This window comes from Garra rufa, chromosome 1 (assembly GCF_049309525.1).
Source record: "Garra rufa chromosome 1, GarRuf1.0, whole genome shotgun sequence".
Lineage (NCBI taxonomy): Eukaryota > Metazoa > Chordata > Actinopteri > Cypriniformes > Cyprinidae > Garra > Garra rufa.
Genome location: NC_133361.1, coordinates 38,547,537 through 38,571,299, shown reverse-complemented (window position 1 = coordinate 38,571,299; position 23,763 = coordinate 38,547,537). Strand labels below are relative to the sequence as shown.

The following is a 23,763-nucleotide window of genomic DNA, read 5'->3' as shown; positions in this document are numbered from 1 at the left end:
GATCTTAATGAAAATGTCTCGTGAGCTGTATTACGAATGTGTTTGTGATTGACGTTGGATGTGGTGCTGGGGGCAGAGCTCCTGTCATTTCCACCGCCCGTCTCGTGTTTACGCAAGGCGCAGCACCGTATATAAAGCGCTTGAGGTGCAGGCAGGATAGAACAGATCCGTGAGTGGACAACTTCTTATTTCTGAAAGACCTCGCAAAGACTCCGGAGACGCAAGAAAATAGCACTGGAACAAGAAACCTCAAAGTTTCATTCTAGAGAAATAACTGCACCTGAACTCTTTGGCTGCTAAAAGTAAGTTTCTATTGGGTTTATCATTCTGCATGTGGAGGTGACGAATCAAAACTTGCGTTTAACATTTGACAGATGGTGTGGTAAATGTGGTTTAAGTAGAAAAACTAGGCATTATTGCTTTCATTACTGAGTTTTTATGTCAGATGAAAAAGATTTTTTCTGTGTGTCTTTTTTATTAGTACGAGCACATTCAGCACCATGGACAGCAATCATTTGAACTGACGCTCAGCAAGTTCACACTACTTTGAATTAGCTGCTAAAAATGTTCGATAGTCTAGATTAACACGAAAATGTATTCATAATTATTCCATTTCATGAAATATGTTTTCATTATTTGATTTAAAACATGCACAATTTAAGTTATTCGTTTCTTAATGTAGAAATGCTTGACCTCTGTTTTTGTTTTGATTTTCGATTAATTTGAATAATCTGACAAATCATTCCGAATTTCACAGACCTATTTTTGCCGTTGTGTTGACTGCAGTGAGCACAGCTACTAACTTGCAAAACTACTAAAACTCTATTTTACGCATCTGCTATAAGCTACTTTTCCACCTGTTGTTTGCTCTCCCACTTTCCTGTTCTATTCAGACGTCTTAAACGCAGTTTCTTTGAAAGTAACCACTACAGCATTCGTATATGGAAAGAAAAAACGCGTGTTTTATTTTTCAGATGGCTGTCATGTTGAAACCCTGGACCGTGTTCGCTACTCTCCTCTTCTGCGTGCTCCTGTGTCTCGGGACATTTGTGGACGCCTATCCACCTAAACCAGAGAATCCCGGAGATGACGCTGCTCCGGAGGAACTCGCCAAATATTACACGGCGCTGAGACACTACATCAACCTCATCACGAGACAACGGTGAGAACGACTTGCTTAAAATGTTATTATGCCCCCCCCCCCCCCCCCCCGTTCCGACATCGACCAGGTGACCATGATAAAAAAAAATATTTCCCGTTGGTGTGGTTGCACCATCTCCCATTAATATGTCAGGAAAAATGACCAAGTTCTGCAGCAGGATTGTGAAATTGCATTATGGTCCACTTTTCAGTGGCCAAAGGCTCTTCGTATAACAAATCTGAGTGATAAAACCCACAGATGCACCTCAGAGAAGCCTCTGAGATTGACTAGGCTACTCATTTGTCATAGATTGATGTTTCTCTCAGCCCTGCTTTACATTTATTTACATATTTATGGTCTTCTAACAGGCCTTTGACATTTAGGACTCAGACAATGAGCGACACTTTCCAATAAAAAAATTTGAGTAAATTATATTTCTCCCCACACTATATTTTAATTCCAGCTTATTCCAAGAGAGAACCTTGCCTGTTTGGGGTCAGAATGAAAACCTATGAAGAATTTCTGAGATAAAACCAACAGACATGATGGTTCAAGCAGCTAAATCATGTGTACGTCACAGTCGTGACTGGATTAAATGAATGTTGGCCTCTTCTCAAAATATTGCTGACGTCCATAATGGGGAGCAGGTGAGATTCCATAGAGCTCCTGTTTCAGAAAAAGCTATAATGTTAGTTTGGTCCCAGACTCATTGATGTTGCTCGAAGGCATCTATTGAGGGGGAATCTGAGCATGAAATTGCTTTGTTTATTCGAGTGCCAAAGAGCTGCCCTTTAGCTTGTTTTCACTGTAGGCCTATTCATCTTGAAGATGCCATTCTGAGAGAAAAGAACTAGTCAAGTGTTATTGTCTCAGCTAAATAATAAAACTTTTTTTTTTCATTTCCACTAAATGTTCTCTGGAACTGACAGTCATGTTTTGTCTGAAGATATAGAGGCTTTGTACCTTTCATCTGTGTGATCAATGTCAGAGTCTTCTCGGCGACGTGTCTCAAGCACATTCAGCTGTCAAGCGGTCCAAAAAACATTTAACTGCTAAATTAGATTCATAACGTCTGGGGTGAAAAGACAGTTTGTATTTGTATCAGTGATTGGTGTCTGACAGATAAAGTGGGCTGACTAGTTCTTTTCACTTCCCGACACTTTCGCACACCACAATGAGCTCACTGTGTGAGCAATTTGAGATCATTATTTCAGTACCAAAATGTTCTCAGCCAAGCTACATGGCTGAAATAAAGTAATGAGGGAGTAAATTGTCATATTTCTTGTGTTTAGGTATGGAAAAAGATCCACTTCGGAGGATGTGATGGCCGAGTTGCTGTTCGGAGATGACACAGAGCACAAACAGAGATCAAGGTAGGACTCTGTCTTTTAACTTTAGCTGATTAAATGCTTATGTTAAATAAGATGGACAAAAGTAGTTTCCTGATTTTAAAGGTATTCTGAAGGTATATAAAGGGTTCATGCAGCTTTCTAAATCCTCGAGGAACACACTCACAAAGGGCGATGGGTTGTGTGTTAATAGGAAGGAGGAACAACTCATGAATTTTTCACACCTGTTGAGGAATCAGGGGACAGATGGGATCCCTGGCTTCTTTTCTCTCTGTCCGTCAGGAAGGGAGTGAGTTAGGGAACATGACGCACACTGAATATTTGAAAGGCCTTGACATTTAACAGCCCTCATTAGGCCTTAAAAAGGAAGAAATCGCACTGTGCTTACTAATTGAAAACTGTAAATCCCTGACAGAAATTGTAGCCCCAATGAAAATACTGAAAGGTAAATAGTATCAAACTGAACAGGGAAAAAATAGCAATGTTGATTGTTTATTAACCACAATTATCTCTTTCAGATATGATGACTCTTTTATGTGGTGAGGTTCAGAGATCCTGCATCGCCTGTCCTGAGCTAAGCCTACCTGTGCCTCCCACAGAAAACCTCCAGACAACTTAATGAGAACCAGTCATTCAACCATCAGACAACCTCATCCACCTCTTTGTTAAATACATCCTCTCTTTTTCGTTCATGTGCACAGAACAGATCTCATTAACGATTGTACATAATATATAATAATAGGAACTATCAATGGAAATGTATATGTGTATACTTCATTGCGTCATACAGAAATGATGAGATGTGTTTGTATCATGTAAATTATTCTATGTGATTAAAAGTTTATTGGATGAACCTGGCTATTTATTTGGCTCTGGTGGTTTTTGAACATGCCATGACGAAAAAAAAAATGTCAATATAACAATATAGTTTGATCATTCGTAGTAGGCTACACTTACTTATAATACTTCATAGTTTTTCTTAATGACCAGCAGATGTCTCCCCTGTAATACAAAACAGAGCTCTCTGTTAGGTCCCAAACGTTAATAGCATGTACTTAATACTTTAATTTGATTCATTTCTTTAACAACAAGTCAGAGCTAACGTCTCATTCTACAATAAAACAATTCAAGTAAGTCCTCATTAATTTTTTAACAGCGAATATTGACACAGTTAACACATAAACACTTAAGGTCGCTGTATTATTAACTAGCCTATATTATTTAATACTGTGAAGGTCGCTATATATTTATATGGCAAGTTAAACACGTTAGCAAAACTAACCTACGCAGTTGAACCTGCTCCTGCATGTTACTGAACTGATTGGCACTGTTATGTAAATGAGCGGAGGGCATTTAAAGCGGTCTGTCGAGAACATTCTATCGTTAACACGGCCCTATAGCCAAACATAAGCTGGTGGGCCCCACCTACTGGACTGTTTGAGCGTTGCCCCTTTAAGTCTACGCAATGGCTAGACTCTGATTTGATGCTTTGTAGCGGTTCAGACACCTCTCACATAATCAAAACAACGCTACGAAGCGTCTTCGATACAGGAAAGGTTAGTATTTCTTTTTACTACTCATATATTTTCAGTGTTATGTATTTTGTGTTGACCCATCCCGCTAAACGTGTGTTTTCTATTCAGGAATGCGAACCATTATAATCGTTTCATCTGCTGTGATATAGTACAGTGTTGTCGTCTTGTTGTTATGCGGTTAGGAATTAAGTAATTATGAATTCATCCGTTGTTTAACGCGTTTGGAGGTTATTGCTGTTCTTCATCAGCATGGTTTTCTTTCATTCATCATATTTATATTTAGACGTGAAGGCTAATTTTGGATTAAATTATTGCTGCGTTAGATATTTGGTATCGCTTTCGTCCATATTGTTAGTGGTTAGTCCTGATATCATCGAATCATTGTAATATTCATAAAGCTTACAATTATTCATCTCTAATTGTTAGAGTCAGTTATCACAATTTAGAAATAAGTACTTTTTTTATATATTATTATATAATTGAGCTATTCTATATTTGGGATGCAACAAAGGTACAAAACTAGCTGAAATATGAATATGAAGATTATAAGACATTGTTATTCAGCAGTTAGTTCTGGTCCTCTAATCTGATTGGTCAGTTGCAAGAGGTCTGATATTTGTTATAACAGCTCTGGGACGGGACACTTTAATAGTTTTGGCTGAAATCACCTCTATCTACTTATTTCAGGTGTTGGGCATTTTGTAATGGTGTTTAAAATCATAGCAACAAAAAGCACAAAGAAATAATAATAATAATAATAATAATAATAATACATTAACTGGCAGTTGATTTGTGTAGTGCACTAAAACACATTCATGATACAATTACAGTAGCAGATTTAAGCATTAATAGGCTACATATGAATATTTATGTGCTGTCAAAACCAGGTGATTAAAAGCAAAGAATAATCTGGCATAGTCTCAGTTTCTCGTTATGCTTCTTTAAAGGGGACGTGGACCTATTTGTGTGTGTTGGAGACAGATGGGCCATGCCTTTTTCTGGCTCGAGGGAGCAGATGGAGAGCATGGCTGCTTGTGATGTGGGCTGGGCCAGACCAGGGTGTCATTAGCGCAGGGGGCTCAGCGGGGTCTGCAGGAAGAATAGGAATGGAAGGAGGTGGGGGGCTCAGGAGTTGCCAAGCAAACCATGATAAATTTGCCATCCCTCCCTTTTGTAAAGGGCTGGAGGAAGACCCCCTCACACTTTCCCTTAGGGGATCTCACTCAGATGCTGAGTTTGCATTCATACCTGGCCAAAAAGCACTGGAGCAAGTCTGTCGGTAATGAGATTGGATTGTGAGTTTGAGCATCTCTCATGTTTGGCTGACAGCTTTCTAAGTCAATTGAGATCAAGCATTAGGAAACCCTTTAGGTAGAGAGCTAGTCTGAGAAAGTTTTGAGTGGTTGAATGAACTTGATACTGATATTAGTGAGAATGGGATGAATATGATGCAATACGAAATAATTTTTGATCATTTATATTATTGCCACCAGTATAATAAAATAATGATATATTGACAAATGATTTAATAATATGTGTTAAATATATACTTTAAATTGTAAATTACACCATTTATATTAAATATATAAATTGTAATAAATTGATAAATTTGCACTACCAGTCAAAGGTTTTTGAACAGTAAGATTTTTAATGTTTTTTAAAGAAGACTCTTCTGCTCACCAAGCCTGCATTTATTTGATCCAAAGTACAGCAAAACAGTAATTTTTTAAAAATATTTTTACTATTTAAAATAACTCTTTTCTATTTGAATATATTTAAAAATGTAATTTAAAAGCTACATTTTCATGATCCTTCAGAAATCATTGTAATATGCTGATTTGCTGCTTAATAAACATTTATTATTAATAGTATTATTATTATTACAATAATATTTACAACAGTTGAGTACATTTTTCAGATAAATAGAATGAAAGATATAGAAATAGAAAGATCCAAAGATCAGCATTTATCTGAAATAAATTTTTTTTTAACACTATACACTATGTTATTCAAAAGCTTGGAGTCAGTATATTTTTTTTGGAAAGAAATGATAGAAAATAATACTTTTATTTAGCAAGGATGCTTTAAATTGATCAAAACTGATGATAAAGACATTTATAATGTTACAAAAGATTTCTATTTCAGATAAATGCTGTTTTTCAGAACTTTCTGGTCATCAAAGAAATCTGATAAAAATCTACTCAGCTGTTTTCTACATAATAATAATAATAAATGTTTTTTTTAGCAGCAAATCAGAATATAACAATGATTTCGGAAGGATCATGTGACTGAGTAATGAGTCAAGAATAATGATGCTAAAAATTCAGCTTTGAAATCACAGGAATCAATTACGTTTTTAAATATATTCAAATAGAGTATAGCAGTTTTTTAAAATAGTAAAAATAATTCAAGATTTGACTGTTTTTGCTGCACTTTGCATCAAATAAATGCAGGCTTGGTGAGCAGAAGAGACTTCTTAAAAAAAAAAACATAAAAAATCTTACTGTTCAAAAACTTTTGACTGGTAGTGTATATCAAAACTAATAAAAATGACAAAAAAAGTGATACCAAAGTAACTCTGACCTAGACACTTTAAAATAACTACCATTATTTGTTTGCCGATTATATTGGACATTTTAATCGTGATTTATGGGTTCAAATACTTTTTTGGTGCCACTGTTTATTTGGCATAAAACTATAATTTGCTTTACATTTACAATGTTTATTCTGCAACATTGGTAATATTAATATGCTAATATTGTGCTAACTGAGATGCTTGATATTTAAAGGTTTAATCAAACACCTTGACCAAAGAAGCAATTTATGTCCGGTTACTGTGCCTGTAGGTTAACAATAAACCTGTTTGTTTTGTGTGGGTTAATAAAAGCACAGAAGATAGAGCCCTGAGGGGGTCTGTGATTAAAGATGGTGGAATAACTAGTGGACCAACAAAAAAATCAGAGGTGCTCGAGGCGTTCACAACACATATATATTAAAAGAAAGCACGGCCAACACCCATTAATAAAGACCTGCAGGAAATGAGCTCGGTGAGACATTTGACTCCATTTAAATGAGTGTCTGCGTTTGCCTCAACTGAACCGACACTTCATCCCAGTATAGCAGCATCACTCTGAACCCTGTCATGCTTGTGAATAAACCAGAGTGTGTGAAACTGAGGTGTGTGTGAAGTCAGACCTCTCCATCCCACTGGGACTGACCTCAGCTACAAAAACAACAGATTCACACTAGCATCACAAAACCACATCATCAAAGTTCCCTCATGTCATTACAAACCACAAAAGAAGATATTTTGAAGAATGCTGGGAACAGATTTGATGTCCGTTGACTTCCATTGTATGGATAAGTAAAAAAAACACTGAGGACATTTTTCAAAATATATTTTCGAAAAAAGGAAAGCAAGTCATACAGGTTTGGAATGATATGAGGGTGAGTAAATGATGACATAATTTTACATTTTGATAGAATTTTTCTGTTTTATAACTGTATAAAAGCAATCAAGATTCTTAAGTAAGACATTCCAGCTTCCTTGAATTTAGGAAGCTGGAATGTAAGGCAGCTCCTTACCCCTATTTGGGAAGTAGGCTACTAGTCACTCAGCTCATAACCTACGTAACGTGGGAGAAAAAGAATCACTATAGTAACCACCTCCGTCATACAGTGTATGTGAAAATGGTTCATGGTTGCATTGGATTTTTCAGAATACTTCCCACTATTTGAGTTGAATGCAGTGTTGTTAATGCTCCCATGGGGAGATCTCTCTTTGAGCTTAAGTAATGAAGGCAGTGTAATCATCTCTAGCATTAACACTGCTAATTTACTGTCCACCGTGGGCTGTATCAGTGTATACGTTACGTAATACATCCTGTTTTGTAATATGACTGACAGTGCAGCTCCTGTTTGTGAGAAGGTGTCGCAAACACACAACAGATGTCCAGAACGAGAAAATAATTGTTTGCCTGCTAGTTGGATTGGCCATTTGTGTGTGACAAATGAGAGAGAGAAAAGGTGTGTCAGGTCTTAACCTCCTCTGATCCTTCAAGTCTTTGAGGGATTACTGCTTTCTGGGACACTGTTTATACAGGTTCAGAGCAGGAACTTATGGGAATGAAAACCTTAAAGGGATAGTTCACCCAAAAATTTAAATTCTGTCATTAATTACGCCTCATGTTGTTCCAAACCCGTAAGAGCTTGGTTCATCTTCAGAATCAGAACACAAATTAAGAAATTTTTTTATGAAATTCGAGAGCGTTCTGACACTGCATAGACAGCAATGCAACTAACACGTTCAAAGCCCAGAAAGGTGGTAAAGACATCGTTAAAATAATCCATGTGCTATATGTGGTTCAACCGTAATGTTATGAAGCTACGAGAATACTTTTTGTGCACAAAGAAAACAAAAATAACAACATTATTCAACAATATGTCTGTCAGTTCATCCACCAGTCTGTTATACAGTGCCTTGTGAAAGTATTCATACCCCTTATTTTTTTTCATGTTTTGTTATGTTGCTGCCTTATGTTAAACTGCTTTAATTTACTCTTTTACCCACATCAATCTACACTCCATACACCATAATAGCAAAGCAAAAAACAGGTTTTTAACATCTTTGCAAATTTATTAAAAATAAAAAACTTGAATGATTCCTTTGCATAAGTATTCATACCCTTATCTGGGACAGTTGAAATTTAGCTCAGGAGCAGTCATATTGCTTTTAGATGTTACTACACTTCGAGTGGAGTTAACATGTGGCAAATTAATGGGTATGATTTGTAAAAGCACACACATCTTAATAAAAGGTCTAACAGCTTAAAATGCATAGCAAAGAAAAAACCAAGCCATGAGGTCAAAAAAACTGCCTATAGGGTTCAGAGACAAGATTTCATCAAGTCATGCATCTGAGGAAGAGTCAAGAAACAATTTTACTGCATTGAAGGTTCACAGTAGCATGTCGTCTCCATTACCCATAATAAAAGAGGTTTGAAACAACCAAGACTCTTCCTAGAGCTGGCTTCCTGGCCAAACTAAGCAATTTTTTGAGAAGGGCTTTGGTTAGCTTGGTGACCAAGAACCTGATGATCACTCTAGTTGAGCTCTATGATCATATGTGGAGATAGGAGAAATCTACAGAAAGACAAATATCACTGTAACACTCCACCAATCCTTTATGACGGTGTGGCCAAACTTAATCTTCTTCTCAGTGAAGACACATAAAAACACACTTGGAATTTTCAAAAAAGCGCCTAAAGGCCTCTTAGACTGTGAGAAACAAGATTCTCTGGTCTGATCAATCTCAATTCCAAACATCTTGTTTGAAGGAAACCAGGCACTGCTCATTACCTGCAGAATGCCATGCCAAAAGTAATGTGTGCTGGTAGCAGCCACCCATGGCAGGGACTGAGGGACTTGTCAGAGTAGAACAAAAGCTTAATGCACCAAAATATTGAGATAGCCTTAAAGAAAACCCAATCCAGAGCATTCAGACCCTCAGACTGGGCAGAAGGTTCACCTTCCAACATGACATTGATCCTAAGCACACAGAGTGGCCAACTTTGTGAATGCCCTTGAGTGGCCCAGCCTGGGCTTTGAACTCAGCCAAACATTTCTGGAGAAACCTGAAAATGTGCGTTTGCCCCCATCCAAGCTGACAGAGCTTAAGAGGTGTATGAATACTTATACAATGTACTTCTTTATTTTTTTATTTTAATTAATTTACGAAGTTGTGACAATTCTGTTTTTGTTTTACCACTATGGTGTATGGAGTGTAGACTGATGTGGAAAAAAAGTCATTTAAATCAGTTAAACATAAGGCAGCAACATAACAAAACATGAAAAAAAAAAATGAAGGAGTATGAATTTTTTTTGCAAGGCACTGTATGTACAGTCATTGGCCAGCATAGCAACCAGGACACTATAACAGCTCTGTTTCATCATAATGACCAGCAGACCGAACATTACCATGCTAATTACTCAGTAATATGAATAACTGATTTAGTTGCAAAAAATGATTTTATTATTCTGAAAGAAAGAGACCGTGGAGTGATGGGTAAATCTATTGCGTGGTCATTTATACAGAATTATTTGACAGTCGAATGCAACCATTGACCAGTCTGTATCAAGTAGTCCAGAAAGTCTTCTGTATAATAAATACACAATAAAAACCTTTCAGTCTTCAGCACTTCTGTCACTCCCACCCTCCATCTCTCCTCTTTCTCCTCCTCCTGCGACTCGTGTCTCTGGTGCACCTGCTCCCTGTCATGGTTTCATTTTGAGGACAGGGCTGAATATAAGCAACCCCCTTAAAACCGTTCATTCTCTCCCTCCCACCCCTTAACACACACACACACACACACACACACACACACACACACACACACACACACACACACACACACACACACACACACACACACACACACACACACAAAGACTGCATATCTCACTTTATTGTATGTATTGTCATAGCAACGACAGCTTAGTTAATGCCCCCACTCTTTTACATTTATTTTTATTCTCCATCTTTTGTTTGCGTATACTTTGCTCAATCCTCTAGTCTAATGATGATCTTAAATATTAATGTTAAATATCTCTCTCTGATGCTTTGGTTGCAGATTTCAAACATCATGCCTGTGGCAGCCACCGGCACAGAGCATGGTAAGTATCTTCATATATAAGAGTGTTTTTGGCCCTGTGGACTTTTATCAAATAAACACACTTTTTATACTCTCACTGTTGAATGTTTATTTAATGTGTCCAATAACAGTGTCCAACATAGGGATGGGCGATATGGGCTTAAAAATTTATCGCAATACTTTTTGGTATTTATTGCGATAACAATATTAATGACAATAATTCAGGGAATCCTGTTTCTTTAGAGAAAAGTATTGTCTTTCTATAGCTGAATAAAACGCAGATAGAGACATTCTAACTGAGGAAACTTGAAGACAATAAACATACAGTTGCTACAATATATGGTTTGTCTGTGTTCCTCAAGCAATCTTGGGTAATCTTGGGAAGACTAATTCTCATCGTAGGGAGAATTTTTACCAGTATATCGCAAACAATAAGATATCGCCCATCTCTAGTCCAACAGTGAACATACAGGAGATTTCTTTTACTTTTCTCACTTTTTCCTGAACCTTTTGTGCATGTTTCCACCAGTGTCATTTTCATAACATTTCAAATCATGTATTGTTGTATTTCTGTGATGGAAATAACTGTGGTGAAAATGATGCTTTAAACAATCTAATGACAAAGCTCATTTGTCCTGCTCATTTCAATGTCATAGTTAGTCCATCCTAAATACCCTTCATTTAAATATTTTTTTGCACTTTTTGATGTTGGACAAATAAAGGATGAATGCATGGTGAAATGTTTCCAAGAGTGCTTTACTGTGATGTTTAGCCAAACAACAAAAGTTTAAATCAGTTTTTTTTTTAAAAGGGTTTGTTCACCTGAAAATGAAATTACTGACCCTCATGTTGTTCCAAACCTCCAAAGACCTTTGTACATCATCGGAACGCAAATTAAGATTTTTTTTTTATTTAATCCCAGAGCTTTCTGACCAGTGTTGAGAAAAGTTACTTTTAAAAGTAATTCATAACATAATTGCGTTACTCCCTAAAAAAGTAAATAATTACATTACTTAGTTACATTTTATGGAAATTGTGTTACGTTACTTTTGCAACACTACCCCCAACACATGTTTCTTACCCTACACAGACAGTTAAAGACCGACAGGGAGGAGAAATAATTTCTAAATAAAGTTGTTATTTTTATTTTCTTTGTGCACACAAACTATACTCACAGTTTCTCAAAATTAAGGTTGAACCACTGATTGACATGGATTATTTTAGCAATGTCCTTACTACCTTTCTAGGCCTTGAATGTGGTAGTTACATAGCTGTCTATGTAAGATCAGAAAGCTCTCGGATTGGATCAAAGATCTATAAAATTTGTGTTCTGAAGCTGAAGGTCTTAGGGGTTTGAAACGACATAAGGGTGAATAATTAATGACAGAATTTTAATTGTTTGGTGAACTAACCCTTTAACATAGATCTTCCATCTAATATAACAGCATTTATTTACGCCATATATATTTTTTGCTTTGCACCTCTTTGGACCCTAATGCAAATGGCTTGGCATCATTTCAGCAAACTAGCGTTGCTTTGTGCCTGTGGCGTAAACAGCAGCCACAACATAGTTGTTTCAATCGTTCTAAGAATTTGAAGTCGAGCCAAAACAGTACAGATCACAACAGATGAATCAGAGAAATGAAGGTCACTGAAGGTAATTTGACTGTTTGCTGTGAGGATTTTCCTGGCGCTGTACTTATAAAACATGGACACCCTTGTGCCACAGATGGCTGGCACAGACACAGGAATACCCAGCTTCAATGAAATCATTCCTTGGAGATCCACTTGACATTTTAGTGCCCTGCACTGTTTGCTATTAAATATTGTGTGATTCTGATTAAACTCATAGTTTAAGATGCTGTGATCTACCCTAGTTTTCCTATAGTCCTATAGTCTTATCATATACACTCCTAGCCATATTTCAGGTTTATATTTCATATACATTTGAGCTGCACAAGACCTAATATCATCCATATGCTGGGATGTAAGTATAAAACAGATTGTGTGCGTGTGTGTGCGTGTGTGTTTGATCCAAGAGCATCAAGAGTATCACATAAGCAGATGCATTATCAAGTCTCTGTCTTTTTTCTTCCAGCAGTGCCGCAGGTGCTGGATACACTGAGTGACAGCACCAGCTCCACCACTGCCAATGACCTGGACCTCATCTTCCTCAAGGGCATCATGGAGAGCCCAGTGGTCAGTTTACAGCCCCAAACGTACCTCAGCCATTATTGCCAAAAAATGAAAGGATTAGTTCATGTTCAGAATAAACATTTCCTGATAGTTTACTCACCCCCACGTCATCCAAGATATTCATGTCTTTCTTTCTTCAGTCGAAAAGCAATTAGAGTTTTTGAGTAAAACATTCCAGGATTTTTCTCCATATAGTGGACTTCAGTGTGATCAATGGGTTTAAAGTCCAAAATGCAGTTTCCATGCTTCAAAGGTCTCTACACAATCCCAGTCAAGGAATAAGGGTGTTATTTAGCAAAACGATCTGTCATATTCTAAAAAAAAAAAAAAAAATCCCCACTGAAGTCCACTATATGGAGACAAATCCTGGAATGTTTTCCTTAGTAACCTTTTTGACATGAACATCTTGAATCTAAATTATCAGGAAATTTTTATTCTGGAAGTAAACTTCTCCTTTAATGTTTTTGAGGCTCTTATGCTGCACCAAGGCTGCATTTATTTAACCATAATACTGTAAAACAGTACAAACTGTAATGCCGTTTTAATGCTGTAAAAACAGTACTTTTGTGAAATACTGCTGATGAATTATAATGACGACGAATATGGCGTTTAAAACCTGACTGATTTTCTAGAGTGCAGAGAGTCTAGAGGAGACACGACTAGAGGCTGTGAGGGACAATAATGTGGAGCTGGTGCAGGACATCCTGAGAGAGCTGAGCCCCTTTACACACCGCAGCAATACCGCGGCAGAGCTGTCCCGCATACTCAACCAGCCGCACTTCCAGGTACTCAGCTGCAGATCAACAATCTGACAAATGAAATGGGAATAATACACAGTCTGTTTAGTGTCTAACATGCTTTGTTTTTGATCATCAGTCACTGTTGGAGACGCATGACTCTGTGGCCTCTCAGACGTGTGAGACTCCGCCCTCGAGCCCCTGTGCGTTCATGGAGCCACCCGTCAACAGTGTACCGGTGCCAGCTGATGCCATCCGCATGGTGGGCATCCGAAAAGTGGCTGGAGAGCATTTGGTAAGATTGCATTCACAGTGTTTCTGTGTTCAGATCAGATGAAATATTATATTTTAGAGCAAAGTATAATGATAGCTTTAAATAATAGTATGGTTATGAGATTACAATTATTTTTTCAGTTAGTACTGACCTGAATAAAATATTTCACATAAAAGACATTTACATATAGTCTACAAGAGAAAATAGTTGAATTTATAAAAATTATCCCGTTCAAAAGTTTTCATACGCTTGATTCTTAATACTGTGTTGTTACTTGAATGATCCACAGCTGTTTTTATTTTTTTGTTTAGTGATAGTTGTTAATGAGTACTTTGTTTGTCCTGAACAGTTAAACTGCCCGCTGTTCTTCAGAAAAATCCTTCCACAATTTCTTGGGTTTTTCAGAATTTTTGTGTATTTTAAACCTTTCCAGCAATGACTGTATGACTATGAGATCCATTTTTTACAGTGAGGACAACTGAGGGACTGTTATACAAGGTTCAAATGCTCACTGATGCTTCAGAAGGAAAAATTATGCATTAAGTGTGGGGTGAAAATTTTAGAATTTAAAGATCAGGGTACATTTAACTTATTTTGTCTTCTGGGAAACATGTAGGTATCTTGTGTAGCTTCTGAAGGGCAGTACTAAATGAAAAAATGATATTTAAAAAAATATGAAATTTAGGCAAAATAAGAAAAATATGCTCATCTTAATTTTGTTCAAATGTTTAAACCCCTGGCTCTTAATGCATCGTTTTTCCTTCTGAAGCATCAGTGAGCGTTTGAATTTTCTGTAATAGTTGCATATGAGTTGTCCTCAGTGTGAAAAGATGGATCTCAATGAAATCATACAGTCATTGTTGAAAAGGGTTCAAATACACAAAAATGCAGAAAAACCAAAGAATATGTGGTCCCTGAAGGATTTTTCTGAAGAACACTGGGCAGTTTAATTGTTCAGGACAAACAAGGGACTCATTAACAACTAAACAAAAAAAACACAGCTGTGGATCATTCAGGTAACAACACAGTATTAAAGGTCCCATATTGTCAAAATCGAAATTTCCTGGCTTTTTTCATGATAACTGAGGTCTAGGGGCTATGTAACTACCATATGAGTTTCAAAACAGTTAATCCACAGTAAACTGCACACAGCCTGCTTAAAGTAGCTGTTCATTTTCACGAGACTCTGTGACTTCCGTACAGATGTGACGTCCGATCTACTCAGTCACCACCCCGAGCACCAATCACGTCCCACCCTCCTTTTGTCAAACCCCCAGACAATATCGTGTCCATAACATTGCTAAGCAACAACAACATGAAAACAAGTCGAGAAAACCCTGTTCAGTCTATAGATGTGGAAACTACATCATTGCACAGGCTTCAGAACAACGTGAATATAAGAGACCAGTGGCACGTCAACTTCAGCCTCTTTCACACAGCGATTCCGGTAAATACACGGATAATGTTTCCCATGATTTGTTCCGGAGTTGTTTGATTTGGTTCATTCACAGTTGTTTTCCGGAATCTGTGCGTGCTTTACACACAACCCATAAAGACATGTGACGTTTGGATGTGAGATGTAATGCGACGCGTACGTTTCACTAAACTGAAACTAACCTGAACAAACTGTGCTTCAGCGCTGATAGTGAGGAGCTGGCTCTGCCCGATCGCCGCTTCATTCCACTTTGCACATATTTTTTCATCGTGAAGAGTCGCATGATAACGTGCATCATCACTACAACACTGCCTTTATGGTTCTGGCTTTTGTTCACACAGCGCTCGTTCCCGTAATTTTCCAGAATCAGCGCGCATTGTGAAAGGGGCTTTACTAAAGCAACAGTTATGTAGCTTACTGCATTCGGTGTTTGAAAAAGAAAAAACATTAATGATCATTCTGAAATATCCTGTTGAGTATCAGCAGGCTAGGCTCTCTCTATGGCTCTGGGCTCGGCTATAGCATACATGACCGTAGTTAACTGTGGTTGGCCTGGCTGTGCATCACTCAGAAAACAACAGGCCAATCAGAAGAGAGGCTCATGAATATTAATTAGATGTCTCAAAATAGACCTGTTTTTGACAGAGCTCCTAAAAAAGGAGCTGTAAAAATATATTGAGATGGATTTTGGCACTTATACCGCAACTATATATTCTTAAGGACATCAACAACTAAAATAAACCTCCAGAAATGTGTACAATATGGGACCTTTAAGAGTCAAGTGTATGTAAACTTTTGAACGGGGTAATTTTTTATAAATTCAACTATTATTTTCTCTTGTGGATTATATGTAAATGTCTTCTATAAAAAATAACATGCATTTTGAATGATCCCTCTTATTATATCTGATTCTTAATTACAGTTTTACTATAGTGTATAGTAATGTTATACTGAATGATATTATATTATAATATACTAATATTGTATTTTAGATCATAGCAAAATGATAGGATAAAATTAAATATGCTCTATAATATTTAATTAATATTCATTATATGAAATTCTACATTGAATATAAAATTTGTATTAGTATACACCAATTAAATTGGTAATATTAATTTACTAATATGAATTAATTTATATCAATCAGTAAATTAATATATAAAGGTTATGGAAAAGTCGTGGAAACTTATTGATCAGTTTCAAAATGTGCTTTGAGTGTTTTGACTACTAGTTTCTGACTTGTTGTCCTATTGTTTCATCAGGGTGTGACGTTTCGTATTGAGAACGGAGAGCTGGTAATCGCCCGCATTCTCCACGGGGGGATGATCGACCAGCAGGGTCTGCTCCACGTGGGTGACATCATCAAAGAGGTGAACGGGCGAGAGGTGGGTGACGACCCTCGTGTGCTGCAGGAGATGCTGCAGGAGGCCAGCAGCGGTGTGGTGCTCAAAATCCTTCCCAGCTACCAGGAGCCACATCCCCCGAGACAGGTACCATTTAAATACACAACGTGGTGTGTTTTACCCCTAAGCACGCTAAGGGACATGTTCAGTGTCTCATTGCCAAGGTCTATGTGTGACCCCGTTTACACCTGGAATTATGTCTCAGGCAACCAGTGGTTTTGACATGCTGGTGGCTCCACATATGCACATCACTGCTACCTACTTTCCTCTTGTTTTTCTCTGCTGCTCTTTCATGGTTGTCATGGAGACCAGAGTAAGGAGTGAGCGCAGCAGTCCCACTCTCAGTTAAAGCCAGATGTGTTCACTGTGAGAGCAGACAGGATTGTGAGCTTAAATGTAAACAATTTCAGCAGACAATATTAGCATTTTACTATTTCACACTACATTTGTGATCTTGACCACAAAACCAGTTATATATTTATATATATATATATATTTTTTTATATATAAATAAGCTTTCCACTGATGTAAGGTTATTAGGATAGGACAATATTTAGCTGAGATACAACTTTTTGAAAATCTGGAATCTGAGGGTGCAAGAAAAATCTAAATAGTGAGAAAATCACCTTAAAAATTGTCCAAATGACGTTGTTAGCAATGCATATTACCAATCAAAAATTAAGTTTGGATATATTTACGGTAGGAAATGTACAAAATAACTTCATGAAACATGATCTTTACTTAATATCCTAATGCTTTTTGGCATTAAAGAAAAATCTATAATTTTGACCCATAGATTGTATTTTTGGCTATTGCTAGAAATATATCTGTGCTACTTAAGACTGGTTTTGTGGTCCAGGGCCATAAATGTGCTGCTAATATGTTAATAAACACAAAATAAATGAACTTTTATCATTGTCGGGTGGTTGTGTCCTTGTGTTTTATTTAAAGTACAGCTTATATACATTTGAAAAGTCATCTATTTTTATGAAACTGCACTCTCCAGCGATTTCTATCATGTAATTTGTAATCAGTAACAGACTACAATTTGTAAGTAGTCTACTCAGCACTTGAAATAGTTCACATCAATAACTTTAAACCATATTTTAGTCAGAATAAATTGCTTATTCTTGTCTCTCCAGGTTTTTGTGAAGTGCCATTTTGATTATGACCCTGCCAATGATAACCTCATCCCTTGCAAGGAAGCAGGACTACAGTTCACGAGTGGAGACATTTTGCAGATTGTTAACCAGGAAGATGTGAACTGGTGGCAGGTTAGTCAGTCAACTTAGAAGCACAGCAGTGTCTTTGCGCTAAAATGATATGTGCATTTACCTTTTTGAGGACTTAAAGTCATGTCTGGTTTTTAATTCAAATGTAAGCTCTCTCTATAAAAGTTGATCAGTCTAAAATTATGAAAAAAGAATCTAAAAATATGCTCAGTGACATGTTTGTACATGATGTCTCCATAGGCACGTCGTGTAGAGGGAGGCAGTGCTGGCCTGATTCCCAGTCAACTTCTGGAGGAGAAGAGGAAAGCTTTTGTGAAGAAAGATGTTGACCTTTCACCAGCAGGTACTTAAGTAATAGTAGTTATAATAATAATACAATTTAAAATGTCTATTTTTAACTAAATGTAATTTATTCCTGTGATGGCAAAGCTGAATTTTTAGCATCATTACTCCAGTCTTCAGTGTCATATGATCCTTCATAAATCATTCTAATATGCTGATTTAGAAAAAAAAAAAAAAAATTCAAGAAATGAAATTATCAATGATGAAGACAGCTGTGCTGCTTAATATTATTGTGAAATGGTGTGACTGATTTTTTTTTTCAGGATTCTTTGAATAGAAAGTTTTAAAAAAACAGCATTTATTTGAAATATTTTTTTTTTGTAACATTATAATTGTCTTTACTGTCACGATTGATCAATTTAATTCATCCTTGCTGAATAAAAGTATTATTTATTGTTATTTATTTATTTATTTATTTACAATTTCCTTCAATAGTTTTTTTAACCCTACCCTGTTGAATGGTTGATTTGTGCACACTGCCCCCTGGTGGATTTAATATGAACATTTACAATGTTACTAATCCTCAAATCAAAGGTTCATAAAGCAATGCAAAGAGTTAAGGTGTAAACTTAGTTAAAGGTTCAGTAATGCTTCAAATATTTGATCACTTTGATTACAGCCAATCTCTGCACTGGGATGGTTGGAAAGAAGAAGAAGAAAATGATGTATCTAACAACAAAAAATGCAGGTTTGGTTTGCTTTTACCTCAAATCCATGTCTTTTGAAACTGTATGTCTTTTCTGTTTTTCAATTTTTCATTTGTCTTTTTTCCGTCTTCATTCTCTCAGATTTTGACAGGCATGAGTTACTGATCTATGAGGAGGTGGCAAAAGTCCCACCTTTTCGCAGGAAGACGCTGGTTCTGATTGGTGCACCTGGAGTGGGCCGACGAAGTCTGAAGAATAAGTTGCTAGTGTCAGACCCTCAGCACTACGGCACCACCATCCCGTGTGAGTCTCTAGGTGTATCAGGCACAGTTTTCACTCTGATGGATGTTCAGACTAATTTATGATCATGACTTGATGTAAATGTTTCTTTTCTTTAGTGTAAGAATTTTTTGGGACACAGTAAAAATGTAACCCTGGACCACAAATATGGGTAAATAAGGGTAAATTTTTTTTTAAATTTTTTTGTGATTTATACATATGTGTTCCATTGATGTATGGCTTGTTAGGATAGGACAATATTTGGCCGAGATACAACAATTTGAAAATCTGAAATCTGAGGGTGCAAAAAAATCTAAATACTGAGAAAATCACCTTTAAAGCTGTATAAATTAAGTTCAACTTAATTTTTTATATTTATATTTATGGTAGGAAATTTACAAAATTTATAAATTAATATCTTAATGATTTTGGCATAAAAGAAAAATCAATAATTTTGACCCAAACAATGTATTGTTGGCTATTTCTACAAATATACCCGTGCTCCTTAAGACTGGTTTTGTGGTCCAGGGACACAGATGTGCTGCTAATATGTTAATAGACACAAAATAATGGCTGTTCTTATATAACTGTCTACAGACACCTCTAGGAAGCCGAAATCAGCAGACAGGGAGAATATGATGTATGCCTTTACATCCCGGAGTAAGATGGACGCTGATATTAAAGCTGGCCGCTATCTTGAACATGGTGAATATGATGGTAACCTTTATGGCACCAAGATTGACTCCATCCATGAAGTCGTGGAGGCTGGACGCATCTGCATCCTGGACGTCAACCCACAGGTAAAGTACTCTCAAACTAAGGACAAGCTCAAGATCCATGAGATTTCATAAGCACAAGATGCTGCTTTGTATTATTTTATGAAAACCACTTTTTGATTCTCTTTTTTTGCCACAGGCCCTAAAAATCCTCAGGACATCGGAGTTTTTACCATATGTGGTGTTCATCAAAGCCCCTGAGTTAGAAGTGTTGAAAGCCATGAACAGATCTGGGATAGAGGCAGGAGTGAGCAAATGCCGAACAGTAAGTTTAAAGGGATAGTTCACTCAAAAATAAAAAATACCACATGATTTAGTCACCCTCAAGCCTCAAGGTGTATATGACTTTCTTCTTTCAAATGAATAAAATTAGAGTTATATTAAAAAATGTCCTGGCTCTTCCAAGCTTTATAATGGCAGTGAATGGCTGTTAAGATTTTGAAGTCCAAGAAAGTGCATCCATCCATCATAAAAAGTACTCCACACAGCTCCAGAGGGTTAATAAAGGCCTTCTAAAGTGAATCAATGTGTTTTTGTGAGAAAAATATCCATATTTAAAACTTTATAAACTGTTACCTCTAGATTCAGCAAACTGTCGTACAAGTGTTCACGAGACAGCACTGTGACAAATGCGGAAGCACACTGGAGAGAGCAAAACAAAACACCGGTCACAAATCAGAAGTACAACACAAGGATTTGTACAGAAAAATGTCAAAGGAATTCGATATAAGCCAATTGGAGACTGGTTTTCCTTTGCTGTAAACAAAACTTGGTTCTCACAAGACTAGAATATTCTCACCAGAGCTTATGTTAGGCCTACATCCTACATGTTAGACATTATGGTTTATACAGTTTTAAATATGGATATTTTTCCTACACAAACACATTGATTCAGTTGAGAAGGCCTTTATTAACCCCTGGAGACTTCAAAATCTCATCACCCATTCACTGCCATTATAAAGCTTGGAAGAGCCTGGACATTTTTAAATACAACTCCGATTGTATTCATCTGAGAGAAGAAACTCATATACTGTACGCCTAGGGTGGCTTGGGGGTAAGTAAATCATTGGGTAATTTGAATTTTTGGGTGAACTATCCCATTACGTCCCACTCAGTACTTGTATGCTAAACATGGCTCTCTTGAAACTCTGTTTTTTACCATCCTTAAAATCGGCGTCTGTCTCTTTTCAACAGGACGCAGAGATGAAGAGGACGGTGGATGAGAGCGCCAAGATCGAGAGAGTGTACGAACACTACTTCGACCTCACCATAGTAAATGACGATTTGGAACAAGCGTACAGAAACCTTAAATCCTCCTTAGAGCAGTTGAAGGGAGTTCAGCAGTGGGTTCCGGTTGGGTGGGTGTTTTAAAACTCAGTACGGCAACTAGTGGATATTTCATGTGACACTTTATACCAGTGTTAACTGGTTTATATCATCAACCTCGTGCCAAGGGTGTACACTGATCAGAGAGCTTATATGAGTGTGTGTGTGTGTGTGTGTGTGTGAGAGAGAGTGTGTGAAATCACCATCTACCCTTTACAAACATGGCTACATCCTGATACAAGCTTTAGAAATAAGCTTTAAGCTAAGTCTTGTGTCAGAATTTAGCTAGACTCATCTTTTTGTTTATAGTAAGCATTCAAGTTTCAGTTTAGATGCTTTGTTGAAATTTGAGATTATTTTTGAATATCAAAGCAAAATATCTGAACTAATGAATTAATAATTAATATTGGTAAATAGATTTTTGTTGTTTACTTAAATGTAAGCTTTTTTAAGTGCAAAATTTATGGAAAAAAAAAAACAATCAAAAAACTATTTAACAAACTTAAAAGTCAATATATACATGATTGTTCAAAAGTTTGGGGGTCAGTAATATTTTAAGAAATTAACACTTGATTCATTGATTAAAAGTGACAATAAATACATTTAAAAGGGCTTTTGAAATTTCTAAATCCTGAAAAAAATATCCACAAAAATAAAAAAATAAGAAAAGCTTCTTGAGCAGCGAATGAGAATATTTGAATGATTTCTGAAGGATCATGTTACATTCAAGTTTAATATCACAGGAATAAATTACATTATAATATAACATTTTTTAAAACAATTTAAAATGTAATAATATTTCAGAACTGTTACTGTTTTACAGTATTGTTTAGCAAATAAATGCAGCCTTGATGTGTATAATAGACTTTAAAAAATCTGTATTGATCCCCAACTTTTGAACGATAGTTATGTATTTTCCAAAAAAGATCTTTTGTGTATTTGCTTCTCAAGTAAATTGAACAAGTTATGCTTTTAAAAACAGTTTCGATTTATAATCCACAGTTTAGTATAGGCCTACATGATTTCTGTTTGCATAAGTGGTAGATGATTGGACAGTGTTTCATCTCTGAATTATATTTTTATGACAAGGCTCTATTTTGCTCAGCTCCTGTTGTTGTGTCAGGCACATGACTTTTTATAGTTATATTTTTTTTTCATATACAGTACATCCACATTACAGCAGTATTTTTTTGGAAATTACCGCAGTATTATATGGAAATGTGATCATATTTAGACTGAAAGCACACTGAAAGAGGCATGAATAACAGAAACAGTAGGCAAATAATATTTTGCACACAATATACTGTGCAGAAGGTGTGACTGAATGCAGCATATATTGATTTCAGATGGTTCTTTTCGCAGATCACCATATCAAGCATTGTGAACTGTATTTACATATCCTACTTGCTAATATGTGGGAATAATTATTTATTTATTTATTTGAAAAAGGACCAAACATCATTTTTACACTTGTGAACTGAAGAGAAGAACAATGCTAGAGCATGACATTAAGACCTTTATATAAATATCTATGAAGATGCTGTCGGTGTAAAATGTCGTCACTGCATGTATCTGTGTTTCTGCTCTTGAACATCATGACGTATTTATTCTAATGCTGTATATGCTTATTGGATGAAAATATCTCTTTTTCTTACGGACGAGCCCTCTCTACTTTTTTATTACGAATGAACATTCTTCAAGTGCTAATTTATATTCACCAATTATCGTTCATGCAAATGATATTTGGCTTGAATACTGGCAGCTATTGTTTATCTATTAGTTTTTTTATTGTTTGTATTTTTGTGTAAGGTGTTAGGATTTAAGTTTTGATATTGATATTACATTTTCTACATATCAGATAATGATATAAGCTAGAGACAGATACTGTAAAGTAGTCATGTTTCACATGCAAAATATCAGTGTATGATTAGAAGAACAATCTGTAAATTGCCTGATTTCTGAAATAAAATGTTTGGGGAAATAATGTGTCAATAAACGAATCACTAATTCAGTTATGAATGTTACTAATACAGCATACACAACCATATAAATTTGTAACTTTTTTTAAAAAGAAGTTTCAGAAGTATCTTGACAAATACTGAAAGGAAATGTGGAATTAACTCAAATGTGACCCTGGACCACAAAACCAGTCTTAAGTCAAAATTATCGATTTTTCTTTTATGCCAAAAATCATTAGGAAATTAAGTAAAGATCATGTTCCATGAAGATTTTTTGTAAAATTCCTACTATAAAAATATCAAAATGTAATTTTTGATTAGTAATATGCATTGTTAAGAACTCAATTTGGACAACTTTAAAGGTGATTTTCTCAGTATTTTGATTTTTTTGCACCCTCAGATTCCAGATTTTCAAATAGATGTATCTCGGCCAAATATCGTCCTATCTTAACAAACCATACCTCAATAGAAAGCTTATTT

At 36.2% G+C, this 23,763-nt stretch overlaps 2 protein-coding genes across 2 annotated transcripts; both read left to right on the top strand.

Annotated features, from left to right (window-relative positions):
* The first annotated feature begins 172 nt into the window (after positions 1 to 172).
* On the top strand, positions 173 to 3,348 carry pyya (peptide YYa). The gene is made up of 4 exons (XM_073835482.1): positions 173 to 302; positions 975 to 1,162; positions 2,434 to 2,514; positions 3,009 to 3,348. Exons 2-4 carry the CDS (start codon positions 975 to 977, stop codon positions 3,031 to 3,033), a joined length of 294 nt encoding a protein of 97 aa, XP_073691583.1. The 5' UTR covers positions 173 to 302; the 3' UTR covers positions 3,034 to 3,348.
* A 624-nt stretch (positions 3,349 to 3,972) lies between these two features.
* On the top strand, positions 3,973 to 23,336 carry mpp2a (MAGUK p55 scaffold protein 2a). The gene is made up of 13 exons (XM_073835474.1): positions 3,973 to 4,046; positions 10,655 to 10,697; positions 12,774 to 12,874; positions 13,504 to 13,656; positions 13,748 to 13,903; positions 16,583 to 16,810; positions 17,866 to 17,997; positions 18,196 to 18,298; positions 18,917 to 18,985; positions 19,086 to 19,247; positions 19,821 to 20,023; positions 20,139 to 20,264; positions 21,194 to 23,336. The coding sequence occupies exons 1-13, from the start codon at positions 3,975 to 3,977 to the stop codon at positions 21,368 to 21,370; spliced, it is 1,725 nt and encodes a 574-aa protein (XP_073691575.1). The 5' UTR covers positions 3,973 to 3,974; the 3' UTR covers positions 21,371 to 23,336.
* The last annotated feature ends 427 nt before the right edge of the window (positions 23,337 to 23,763 follow it).

Coding starts and splice junctions, on each gene's coding strand:
- pyya (XM_073835482.1), top strand. CDS start 975: ATGGCTGTCATGTTGAAACCCTGGACCGTGTTCGCTACTCTCCTCTTC. Junction 1,163..2,433: donor AACCTCATCACGAGACAACG/GTGAGAACGACT, acceptor TCTTGTGTTTAG/GTATGGAAAAAGATCCACTT. Junction 2,515..3,008: donor GAGCACAAACAGAGATCAAG/GTAGGACTCTGT, acceptor TATCTCTTTCAG/ATATGATGACTCTTTTATGT.
- mpp2a (XM_073835474.1), top strand. CDS start 3,975: ATGCTTTGTAGCGGTTCAGACACCTCTCACATAATCAAAACAACGCTA. Junction 13,904..16,582: donor AAGTGGCTGGAGAGCATTTG/GTAAGATTGCAT, acceptor TTGTTTCATCAG/GGTGTGACGTTTCGTATTGA. Junction 20,265..21,193: donor GAGTGAGCAAATGCCGAACA/GTAAGTTTAAAG, acceptor TCTTTTCAACAG/GACGCAGAGATGAAGAGGAC.